This window comes from Puma concolor, chromosome A1, assembly GCF_028749965.1.
Source record: "Puma concolor isolate L17-30 chromosome A1, mPumCon1.1.hap2, whole genome shotgun sequence".
Taxonomy (NCBI): domain Eukaryota; kingdom Metazoa; phylum Chordata; class Mammalia; order Carnivora; family Felidae; genus Puma; species Puma concolor.
The window spans coordinates 65,069,460-65,080,692 of NC_141667.1; the positions used below are offsets into that span (position 1 = coordinate 65,069,460).

Genomic DNA, 11,233 nt, shown 5'->3' on the forward strand with positions numbered 1-11,233 from the left:
GTGCAAACTCAGAACCTAGTATTTCTGAGATTTGCAAGAGGAAGGGAAGGACTAGGTACTATCAGCGCCTTTTCCTTCCTCCTCCCCCTTGAAGGCAAACACTGGCACCAAAACACATGACAAACATAGGCTCAAACAAACGCACGAACACACAATACACATAGTCTTGGGGAAAAGGTCGGATCCGGGTGTCGCCCAGAGAAGAGATTCAAGGGAAAGAAAACGCGCGGATTACAGTTTCTAAGAGTGCGCTGGGTTTGTCTCAAGTGGAAGAGATGGGGACCATGGCTTTAAAATTTCCAACTATTTGGAAAACCAGCTCCTGACCATCTTTCGGGCTCCCCATGTCCCTTCTTCCAGGGGAGTTACAGTAGCAGCTTTCGCTGTAGAGCATTTGCCAATAGCAAGATACTCTTAGAAGCGCCATGTATGTATAATTTCCTTTAGCAAGGATGCTGGCCCCTGCTTTCAGTGTTGTCTCCTAAAATTGTAAAGGTAGCCCAGTTTCCACGCGTAGTAGGAGCTTCACAAATGTTTTTGCAGTGTGAGTTGGAGATTTGAAACTTGTTCTGGCGGTGGGGGTTGGGGAAAGTGGTATGGGCGCGAGGTGCCTTTTTAAAAAGGGGTCAAAAGGGAGAAGAAATGGGACTCGGCGAACTTCCTCTTTAAATAATCGGCCTTAATTACGCCATGGACTTTTCAGTTTTGGCGTGATTATAACCCTTGAGGGATCGCCTAATAACAACTCTGCTGACTGCTCCTGTAATTAACTCCTAATTTATTTCAAACAGGAAAAAAAAAAAAAGGCCCCAGCCTCTTCCTGGAGAGCCAATCAGACGCGAGCGTCTGTGGCGTCAGCGCCAGAGCCGGCGCGGATTGGCTGAGCCGAGTCTCCCACTTCCCCTTGGAGGAAAGGCACGGCTCCCGGCGCGCCCCTCCCGTCTCCCCCCAAAAAAGTTTGAGTCGCCGCTGCCGGGTTGCCAGCGGAGTCGCGCGCCGGGAGCTACGTAGGGCAGAGAAGTCATGGCTTCTCCGTCCAAAGGCAGTGACCTGTTTTCGTCTGATGAGGAGGGCCCGGCGATGGTGGCTGGGCCGGGCCCGGGGCCTGGGGGCGCGGAGGGGGCCGCGGAGGAGCGCCGCGTCAAGGTCTCCAGCCTGCCCTTCAGCGTGGAGGCGCTCATGTCGGACAAGAAGCCGCCCAAGGAGGCGTCCCCACTGCCAGCCGAAAGCGCCTCGGCCGGGGCCACCCTGCGGCCGCTGCTGCTGCCGGGACACGGCGCCCGGGAAGCTCACAGCCCCGGGCCGCTGGTCAAGCCCTTCGAGACCGCCTCGGTGAAGTCGGAGAACTCAGAAGACGGAGCCGCGTGGATGCAGGAACCCGGCAGATATTCGCCGCCTCCAAGTGAGTGAGCGTCCGAGCCGGACAAGGGGTAGGCGGGGGCGCAGGGGTACGGGGGAGAGCCGAGGGCCGGTGTCCCAGGCTGGGGGGGGGGGGGGGGGACGGAGACCCCCTCTGCACTACACGCCCGGGAAAGCAAGCCTAGGAGTTCTGGCTTCGTATCCGCGCATCGCGTGTTCGCGATCCCCTAGCTGTGCAAAGTATCCGACACAATTGAGGAGTCGCTGGTCTTTGAAGGGCGAATCCTAGCTGGGTTCGCCGGGTCGCTCGGTTATCGGTTTCTCTGGTCCTCGGCCCCGCGCTCCAACTATTTTGCTCACTTTTGGTTCACCGTCCAGCGGGTTTCTGTCCCAAGAATGAAGGGGAATACACTTTTAATGAGCACGCGAATGTGTGCCGGCCAGAGGCGGAGGTGCCTTACCTCCTTTCAAAGTTTACAACCCAGCGAGATGTGCCCTCATCTTAAAGATAGACTGGCAGAAATCTAACCCCCGGCATTGGGTAGAAATCATTACCGTCCTCTGGGTCCCGATCCCCGGAAGGGATGGCGGCAGAGGCTGGTGCCAAGGCGCAAAGTCTCCCTGTCGTCCCCGCAGCCAGTACCTTCGCAGGGAGCGGGCTGGGGTCAGGCGCGCGGGGCGCGGGCCACGCTTGGTTCATAGTAATAATTAACAGCATTCCAGCAGCGCTTGAGAGTTCTACAAAGTGATGCTCATTAGTTCACCAGACCCTGATCATTGCTGGAACCCCAAGTGTAGGCAGAGGCACAGGACCGGTGGTTACCCCCTTTACAGACACCAGGCTTTAGGAGGACTGGACTTGTTTGACCCGGGTCACCAACAATGGCTGAATTGGGCAAAGGGTCCTGGTGTCCAAACTCTGCTCCTGTGCATGGTGCCCTGACCGCCTTTGATCCCTCTCCCCAAAGAAACCAAGAGGAGGTCCACACACCTGCACCCCGCTTCCTGCCAATGAGGCAAGACTTGGCCATGCAGGCCCAGGAGAATTTATTTCTCCTCCTGCCTTAGCATTTATTTTTGGGCCTGGGTCCTTTTGCATTTGGAGAAGTCATTCCCTATAGACTCTTTTATTTTTATTTCCTAGTCTTTAAGATTTCCTTACCCAGTGCACCTTTAGAAAAGGTGAGAAAGAGGGGGTCTGCGGAGGCACCTTTTCCAAAGCCAGTAGAATCACACCTTTCTTCATTCTCATCAGTCAGCCCTCAAGACTCGAGATGCATAGTATTTTGTGAACAAAACAAGGCCATATACTCCGGCCTCAGTGGCTGTCCCCTCTGGCATAGCTCTCCACCCTGTTAGAAACTCCGAAAGATTCAAAGGGTGTGGAGATTAAGGACTCAAAGAATTTAAACTCAAGTTTGCACAGTGCTTTATAGCACTTTTCACCATATTATCTTATCTGATCTCTGTGTGGCTGCAGCCGGCCTCCTAGTAACAGAGAAGGACATTTCAGCAGAGTTCAGAGGAATCTGCACACACTGTTTGGGCTTGACCAAAAAACAAAAAACAACCTTGGGAATATTTAATGATCACCTATCTGGTGTGGCAGACCGGGCTCTGGGCATTCTAAAATTTAGTACTCTGAGCCACACTACACGGTATTTACCCATTTTGTTGATGGTGAGATAGAGGCTCAGAAACTTGAAGAAACTTAATTTGTTAGACACATATTGAGTGCCCATGGATTTCTAGGCCTGGGTCAATGTCCATGAACACATTAAGGATTCAGGCCTTACTGAGAGTGGTGTCCAGAGATCAGAAATCCTCACTTCCTTAGGCCTTCAGGTCCTGGGATGGCAATTCCCCACTTGCTCTGTGAACAACCCCCCCCCTCCCCACTCTGTGGAGATGAGCTTCCCTGCTAGGGGGTCAGGCAGTTTGGGGCTCTGGGTGTGACCTTCAGGAGAGAAAAATCCAAGATTCTGGAGAAGGGATTTAATTTAAAAACAAAAAGTGGTTCCTTTGGTGCTTTGGGCCTAGAAATGGCAGTGGGAGCCCTGGGGCAGGAGCCTGGGGCAGGAGCCTGGGGCAGGAGCCTGGGGCAGGAGGGAGCCACCTGCCTGGCCAGGTTTGTTATTTGGAGGAAGTAGGGTAACTGCTGTTTTGCTTTGTATAACCGCATCCATCCTTTGACTGGTTGAGAGAGGGGTGGCGAGGTAGAGAGTGTTGAGAGGAAGCCTCTGGACTTTATGGCTATGATACACATGTGCAATCCCTGTAGCCCGGGTTTTATCATTCAAATGCAGCCTCTAGAGCGGCCAGGATGACTGTTCGGGGCACAGATTTCTTCCAAACAGAGAGTAGGCTCAGGCTTAGACTCTAGGAGCTTGGTCCTGAGTTGAGACAGCTGGGTCCTCCAGAGAGCTAGGTCAGGTTTGGGAAGGGTGAAAGCGGGTCTCTTGAGTCTCCCCACGGTGTTGTTAGTTTATTTGTAAATTACGAAGTAGGTGCCCCACCCCCACCCCCCCGTTTATTTAGGGATTTGCCTACGCAAAAGTCTACACTCCTGTGGTAGTTTCTTACCCATCCCTTATCCAGATTTCTGGTTTTGATGGATTGCAGAACCTACTACTTGCTTTTCAGTCCCGAAAACGATGCTTCATAATGGTCACATTAGGACAAATCCAGTTCTTGTTGGAAATGGAGGCTGGGTGGGACTTGTTGTATCACCCTCAAGTATGAAGTGTAAACTCTTTCTTGGGCCATGGAAGTAACTAAACAAGAAATGTGACATTCTCCCCGTGAGTACTTTGGAGTTACTACTGTGGCTACTTTGGGAAAATTAGCATAGCTCGTAAAAGCCAAATGCAGAAAATTAATTGTTTAGCATTCTGCCTCTCAGCTCCACACTCTTGCCCCCGCCTCCCTTTGAGGAAAAGAAGCCCCAAGTTAGTTGAATACCATGGAATCACAAAGATGCCCCGTCCTATGACTTCCTATAATTGAATCCATTTTAAATATGGAGGTTGGATGCCTTTGGCATACCTTTGTTTTGCGTGTTATTCCCTCTTTCTAAATCCTGGCGACAAACTAATCGTTTACACGTTTGCTCCAAACCAGAGAATGGGTAGGGATGACTAAGATGTCATCACATGCTCTCAACTCAGAGGCAGCATGATTTCCCCTGACATTTACATTTATGAGCGAGCTAATTTTTCCCTCCTTCTTAGTAAACTTTATATTACAGAAGCACCAGGCCAAGAAACTTATCCCACGTTCAGATCTGTAAAATGATGTTCAGGTTGTATAATCTGTAGACTGGATGGAATGACAGCTGCATGGCTGTTTATTGCATGGGGCGGCTCCCAATCCAGAGATGCTATTAATTTACCGCAGACCTTATCTGCACGATTATCCTTCATAAATATGCTGATGCGCTCCAACTTTTCCCGGTGTGGAGAGGGGACCAGCGCAGTTTAGAGGACCCTTTTCATTTTTCTTCTTATGGGATTATCTCAGCATTGTACAGAAGTGAGGATTATCATGAATCCTGCCCCCCCCCCCCCCCATTTTAAAGACCAGAGAAATGAAGCTCAGAGGACGTGGGTTTTGTTTCTCAGAGAACATTCAGCTCCCTTGGCTCAGGAAGGGTCCGCTTATAGATACTCTATTTCCATTATCCATTATGCTGTGGGTTCCCATATAGATAGTTCTATGCACTGTTAAAATCCCAAGCTTTTTGTAAGAAGACTCGGTTTTTTAAATCAAGCAACTTATCCACTTAAATATGGTACTTCTCCCACAGTTTTGACAGAGGTCCCTTTCTGAAAGATGAAGAGAGGAAGGTCTGTGCAGGGGTGGACACACCTGGAGAGAAAGCCACTTTTGCTAATTCCCTCCCTCTCTGTTCTCTAGGACACATGAGCCCCACCACCTGCACCCTGCGGAAACACAAGACCAATCGGAAGCCAAGAACCCCCTTTACCACGTCCCAGCTCCTTGCTCTGGAGCGCAAGTTCCGCCAGAAACAGTACCTCTCCATTGCAGAGCGCGCAGAGTTCTCCAGCTCTCTGAACCTCACAGAGACCCAGGTCAAAATCTGGTTCCAGAACCGAAGGGCCAAGGCAAAAAGACTGCAGGAGGCAGAACTGGAGAAGCTGAAAATGGCTGCAAAACCTATGCTGCCCTCTGGCTTCAGCCTCCCTTTCCCCATCAACTCACCCCTGCAAGCAGCATCCATATACGGAGCGTCCTACCCCTTCCATAGACCTGTCCTCCCCATCCCGCCTGTTGGACTCTATGCGACTCCAGTCGGATACGGCATGTACCATCTATCCTAAGGAAGACCAGCTCCATAGACTCCACGATGGATGTTTGTTTAAATGGGTCCCCCCTCCCTCTCCAAGAAGGCTGTACCAAGCCGATACTCCTGCTCCTGCTCCGCAAACTTTGCATGCACCACCCTAAGTGGCTAGGCCCACAGGGCCACGGACATAGTTCGCATTTCTTTAGGCTGGAGGCACCAAGTCCCATTTTCTTGGTGTCATCTCCTAGATGCCCCCTTCTCCTTTCACACAGATTGGCTCTGATGGTTTTTATATATAAATATATATGTAATAAAATATAATACATTTTTATACAGCAGACGTGAAAATTCAGATTATTTTGAAAGGCAAAATTTATATGCATAGTATCTATACTTTTTTTCTATATATCACCTTCCTAAAAGAGTCCATTTGTTCTTAGAGGAGGCACAGACTATTCGCTGAAATTGCTGACATTGGGTGATTTTGATGGGATGATTGCCTTCTGCTTATGGAAAACAAAAGATTCGAATTAGAAACACGCCTAGGAATTAGATAACGGAGAGATTCCTCAAGAAGACGGGGACACATCATGTTTTTGCATTTTTACACGCATTAAAAAACACATTAGGTACTACCATATTTGGCCTTCTATTTTTCCCTCTTTCTACATTGTTACAGATTGTTAAAGTTTTAACTTTTTTTTTTTTGTTTTTTTGTAAGATCGATAAAAGGGGGTTGGGGGGGGATGAGAAGAGTCCTAAGGATGCCTTGGGGTAAGGTGGGACTTGGAAGTAACTTCCTAATTCCTCCCAAGGCTGTTGCTTAACTCCATTTCAGATAATTGGAGAGTACAAAGTTAAGGCCTGTCGGGGGAATTGACGGGTTCTGTGAAATACTAGGTACGAGTCAGTCCTCACACATTGCAAAGGTGACTGGGGGGCGGGGAGCGTAGTTAATTTTCTGCTTAAAAAAAAAAATATCTTGTAACCATTACCTATATGCTGAATATTCTTGAACAATGAATAGATCCAGAAAGAAAAACAAATCCTGCTTTCTCTGTGTGTGTACCTGTTGTATGTGCTAAACTTATTAGAAAAATTTATATACTTTTTAACATGTTGGGGGCAGAGGGGAAAGCCATGTTTTGACTTGCTAAAAAAAATGGTCTTGTCAAACAGCCCATTTAGCTCCTGGTACTTCATCTTTCTATCAGTCTCCCCCTCCCCCCCCCCCCCCAGTATACTTTTATCCCTTTGAAAGGGTGCCTTGTATAATTTTATATATTTTATTGAAGAGTTATTTCTTATCTCTTATTCTGAATTAAATTAAACATTTGTTTTATTGCAGTAAAGTTTGTTCCAAACAATTATTTTAAAGGGTGCTCTCTGTTCTTAGCTGGGTTCAACTCCAAAATGCCCCCAAGACTGGGGGAGGGGGCCGGTGATTTTTATTAGGATGTTCCTGTGAATCAATGAAGAGTTGTGCCCAGATTCAGCCTGGGTCGGGGGAGTCGATCGCCAATAGCGAACCAAGTACTTGGAGATAATTCCTCTGGCTGCTTGTGTTAGTCGTGGAGAAGAAATGGAATTGCTGTTCGGTTTTTCAAACTCTAGTGAAAGATGAGCTTAGAAGAAGGGGGGGGGGGGGTCCAGGGATCTGAGAGGTTGGTAGATGATCAAGGGAAAATCTTGAACTTGAAATCTGCCAGCTACCAAAAGGGCAACCGGTTTAAAACTGGGGGGAAGGGACCTATAGCTCTTTGCAAATGGGGATTGTAACTAGATGCATTCCCTGGGTTGGGAGGTGGGGGTGGTTGCCTGCTGCCCTTTCAGGAGTGTGTCAAATCGCATTCCGTTTACCATTCCTCACTCCTTCCAAGGAGATGGACCCCGAACAAATGCTCTTTTCGGTTTGAAGGGGGAAGGTGGTTCATTCAAGCCCCGTTTGCTTTGCAGCCTCCCTTTCCACTGGGTACAGAACGGGGTCAGGCTTGGGTTTTGAGGCATCACTATTAAAGAAAAAAAAAAAAAATCGCAGTGGGTGAGGGAGGCCGAGACGGATCTTAAATTCCGCTTTTTATTGCACAAACAAATCCGAAGTGGCTACTGATGATACCTTTCTGAGGTCTGTTTTCGGATGAGAAACGACGGTGGCCCCGGGAACGCGGGCAGAAGGGAATCGAGAACTTCAGGTTGCGGAAGCGGATGGTAGGCAGATAGAAACCGGGCATCGACCAGGACTGGCGCTTTTCCGTCTCACGTTTTCACTGCGCCGACACCCCGTTTGGAGGTGGGCGCCAGGGACTGCATTTTCCCGCCCGGCGGAAGCTCCCGCGGGTCGGGCGACGAGTCTGAGATCTCCCAGCTCCAGCGCGGAGCGAGAACCGAGCCCACAGACCTGCTTCCAAGCTGGGGGCCGATTTCTGGCCGCTGCACCGCTGCGCTCCGGAGCTGAGCCCCGGGAGCGTCCCAAACCTCCCCAGTTTTCGCCTCTGCCATCCCGATGGGCCTCCTAATCCCAGCCCGGAATCCAACCGCCACGTTGGGTCCCTAATTAGCCCGTCCACCGAGCTTCCTTCCCGGCGCCGCTCGACCCCGCAGCCTCGGGCGATCTCAACCCCGGTTGGGGGATCCGGAGACTGCAGCTCCGGGTTAAGACAGGTTGCCCTCTGGAGGAGGGGTTCGCAAACCAGGGTACGATCAGGAGAATTGAGACTGCGACCTGCGTGGCCGATGGGGTGGATTGGAAACGGTCTGGGCGACTGCGCATTAGCCCAATCGCCCCAAATCCCAAAGGAAAACTGAGGCCGGGAGCGAGAAAAAAAGATGTGGCTCAGGCTCAAGCATACACATCCCAGCGCTACCAGGTGGATGGGGTTACCGAGGCGAGGATGCGGCAGGGCTGCGGGGACCTCGACCACAGCCAGAGGCCCCCGGGGCCCAGGCGGTGCGGCTGACTCTGCGCCTCCCTTCTAACCTGCCCCGTGTTCGGGTTGGCGGTCGCCTTGGTCCCCACCTGGGTCAGGCTCTGTGCGCCAGGAGTTCCAGAGACCGGACTAACAACCTGAGGCAGCAGGACAACCCTGATTCACCTGGGACCCGCGAAGCCGTGCCTTGGGACTTAAAGCCGAAGATGCCAGTCCTCCCGTACTTTCAACGCTTTCACCAAACTCTTCTAGAAAGACAGCTCTGCTTTGGGGAAAGAGGGGAAGAAGAAAGGAGAGGAAATCACATTTATTGAGCTCCTGCTCAGTGCGGACAGAAGTAGGCATTTCCTCGCACATTTCATCGAATCCTTGCACACCCCTTGGGGGTGTGTTATTGATGCCATTTCATAGATGAGAAAACTGAGGCTCAGAGAGGGTACTCACTAAGGTCACAGAGCCAGTAAGTGACAGCAGCAGAACTGAGGCCTAAGCATGAGCCTGGTGGAGGGCACGAGGGCTCGCAAAGACAGGCCCTGCAGAGGCTGTCTTAGACATAACGTGGGGGTCTCCAGAGCTCCCCAGATTCCCAAACCCGAGAGCTCATCTCCGGAGCATTACTCTCCATCCCTTTCCCCACCTCACTGGCCAGCGGGGCTTTCCCTATCCCTGGGGACCTGGGACTCAGCCTCCCCACCCTCCCCATTCCTGCACCCCTGCGGAGGCGATGCTGGGGCAGGGCCGGCAGGAGGTAGGCAGCGAGGGCCTGGCTGGCTGGGAGCAGGCATTGGCAAAACGTCTGCCTGACCTGACTGAAAAGAGGATCCTTGCCTTTGAGCAGAACCTTGTCTGACCGAATGAAAACTCCCACGGCCATTCTTTGCTATAAAAGCCGCTCATTTGCCACGGGTTGGAGAGGCCATTCCCCAACCCCCACTCCCTCTCCATTGCTGGGTTTGGAATAAACATAAACCTCATTTATAAAAGAACCCACGTCAGACACACACACACACACACACACACACACACACACACACCCCCTGAAATCACAGGGCCCAGTTGGTGAAGTTGATTGTGCCTGTGTCCTTCTTCAGTGTAAAAAAAAAAAAAAAAAAAAAAAAAATTTCCAGATTGGTGATGCTGTAGGCCTCTTTAATGAAATTGGTCAGACAGCAATGAAGAAAAGTCGGCTGTCAACTCCTGGACCCCTCTCCCCCTCTCCCACCCTACCCCACCCCCTCACCTCCTCCTTACTAGAAACTAAATAAAAAGCAGTAAAATTACTTTCCGAAATAGCCCGCTTCAAAGCAGAACAGAGTACCAGGCTTCGGGAGTCCTGAGTCTTGCCTTGATAAGGTTCATAATAATCAAATCCGAACTCCATCCACCTCCTCTGACTCTTGCCAACCTCCTCCGGACCCCTCTGCATTTGTTGATGAAAACACTTTGATGTCCTGAGTTCTCCAAACAATTATTATTATAATTTTAAACAACCTGGTATTTTCCATTACTAACGGCTCGGGCTTTGAAGTTACACCTCATAATTTCCTAAATTAAATAAATCATTTTAAGTTTGCACTGGGAGGCTTTTAATAGCGGAGAAAGGAATATCATTATCTTATTGAGACCCAATTGTGGTGGCTCCAGCTTGGCTGTAGCTGGGGGCAAAGTAGGCTCACTCTAACAGACATACTTTATTAACCTCCCATAACTCTTGAAAGAACATTTTTATATTTTCTTTGATTTCCCCCCTCCCTCTCTTGTTTTAAAGCTGTCCCAACCTTTAATTAGTGCCTAATATGAAAAGCATTATTTTTTTAATGCTATGTAATTTACCAGCGGCAACAGGCCAACTTAACAATTGTTTATTAGACTTGGTTTTTCACACAGGGCAAAGAATGCCTCTCCAAACCCAACTTTTCATGGGTGGTTGCACTAATTAATACAGTGTCTGAGGCTCCTAGGGGGTTTTTTAATATTGAAGCCTATGGGGGCGGAAGGGGGTTTTAGAAGTCCAGCTCCTGCCGACGACGTTCTCGCTCTGATTTCTTTCATGCTGTTTTGATCCTGTCTGTGGAGTCAGCACAGACAGAAAGTGTTCCCTGGCTCCGGAGACTCCGGGGATCCCGAGGCAACGGCCCCCAGGAACCCCAGCACCTCCACTTGTGATTCATGGCCCGTGGGGCCCAAGCTTGGGATGCAGGGAGCCCGTTGATCACCCTGGGCTTGGGGCGTGGACCCCCTTACCCAGCCAGGAGGGAGAAAGAGCTGGCTTGGGGCTGGGGCTGGGCTGGAGTTGGGCTGCTGGGGGCAAATGCCCGGGGCCTCACAGGCACCAGGTGATGCTTGGCTCGGGGCACCGAACTGGCAGAAAAGGAGGCAGGGCCTGGGATGGAAGAGGGTGAAGCTGGGGAGGGACCCAGGCCAGCAGGGCATCCTCTTCGTCCTTCTCACTTCTTTCTCTTCTGTCTTCCCCAGTCTTTGTCTCTCATTCCCCGTCTGTCTTTAGTTTCTTCCCTCCCCTGTTGCCCCCTCTTTCTTGTTCTTTTCTTTGCTACCTCTTTCAGTTCCCTCTCCCCAACTTTCATTCTGTTTCATGTTCACCCCACTTTACATCTTTAATTTTTTTTCTTCTCTCTACTTT

At 50.4% G+C, this 11,233-nt stretch overlaps 1 protein-coding gene across 1 annotated transcript; it reads left to right on the forward strand.

The window, feature by feature from the left end:
- Positions 1-938: 938 nt before the first annotated feature.
- On the forward strand, positions 939-7,017 carry MSX2 (msh homeobox 2). The gene is made up of 2 exons (XM_086719653.1): positions 939-1,402; positions 5,275-7,017. The coding sequence occupies exons 1-2, from the start codon at positions 1,024-1,026 to the stop codon at positions 5,697-5,699; spliced, it is 804 nt and encodes a 267-aa protein (XP_086575779.1). The 5' UTR covers positions 939-1,023; the 3' UTR covers positions 5,700-7,017.
- Positions 7,018-11,233: the final 4,216 nt, after the last annotated feature.

Excerpts from the sequence above, each read along its gene's own strand:
- MSX2 (XM_086719653.1), top strand. The coding sequence starts at position 1,024 with ATGGCTTCTCCGTCCAAAGGCAGTGACCTGTTTTCGTCTGATGAGGAG. Across the intron at positions 1,403-5,274 it reads CAGATATTCGCCGCCTCCAA|GACACATGAGCCCCACCACC; the intron begins GTGAGTGAGCGT and ends TCTGTTCTCTAG.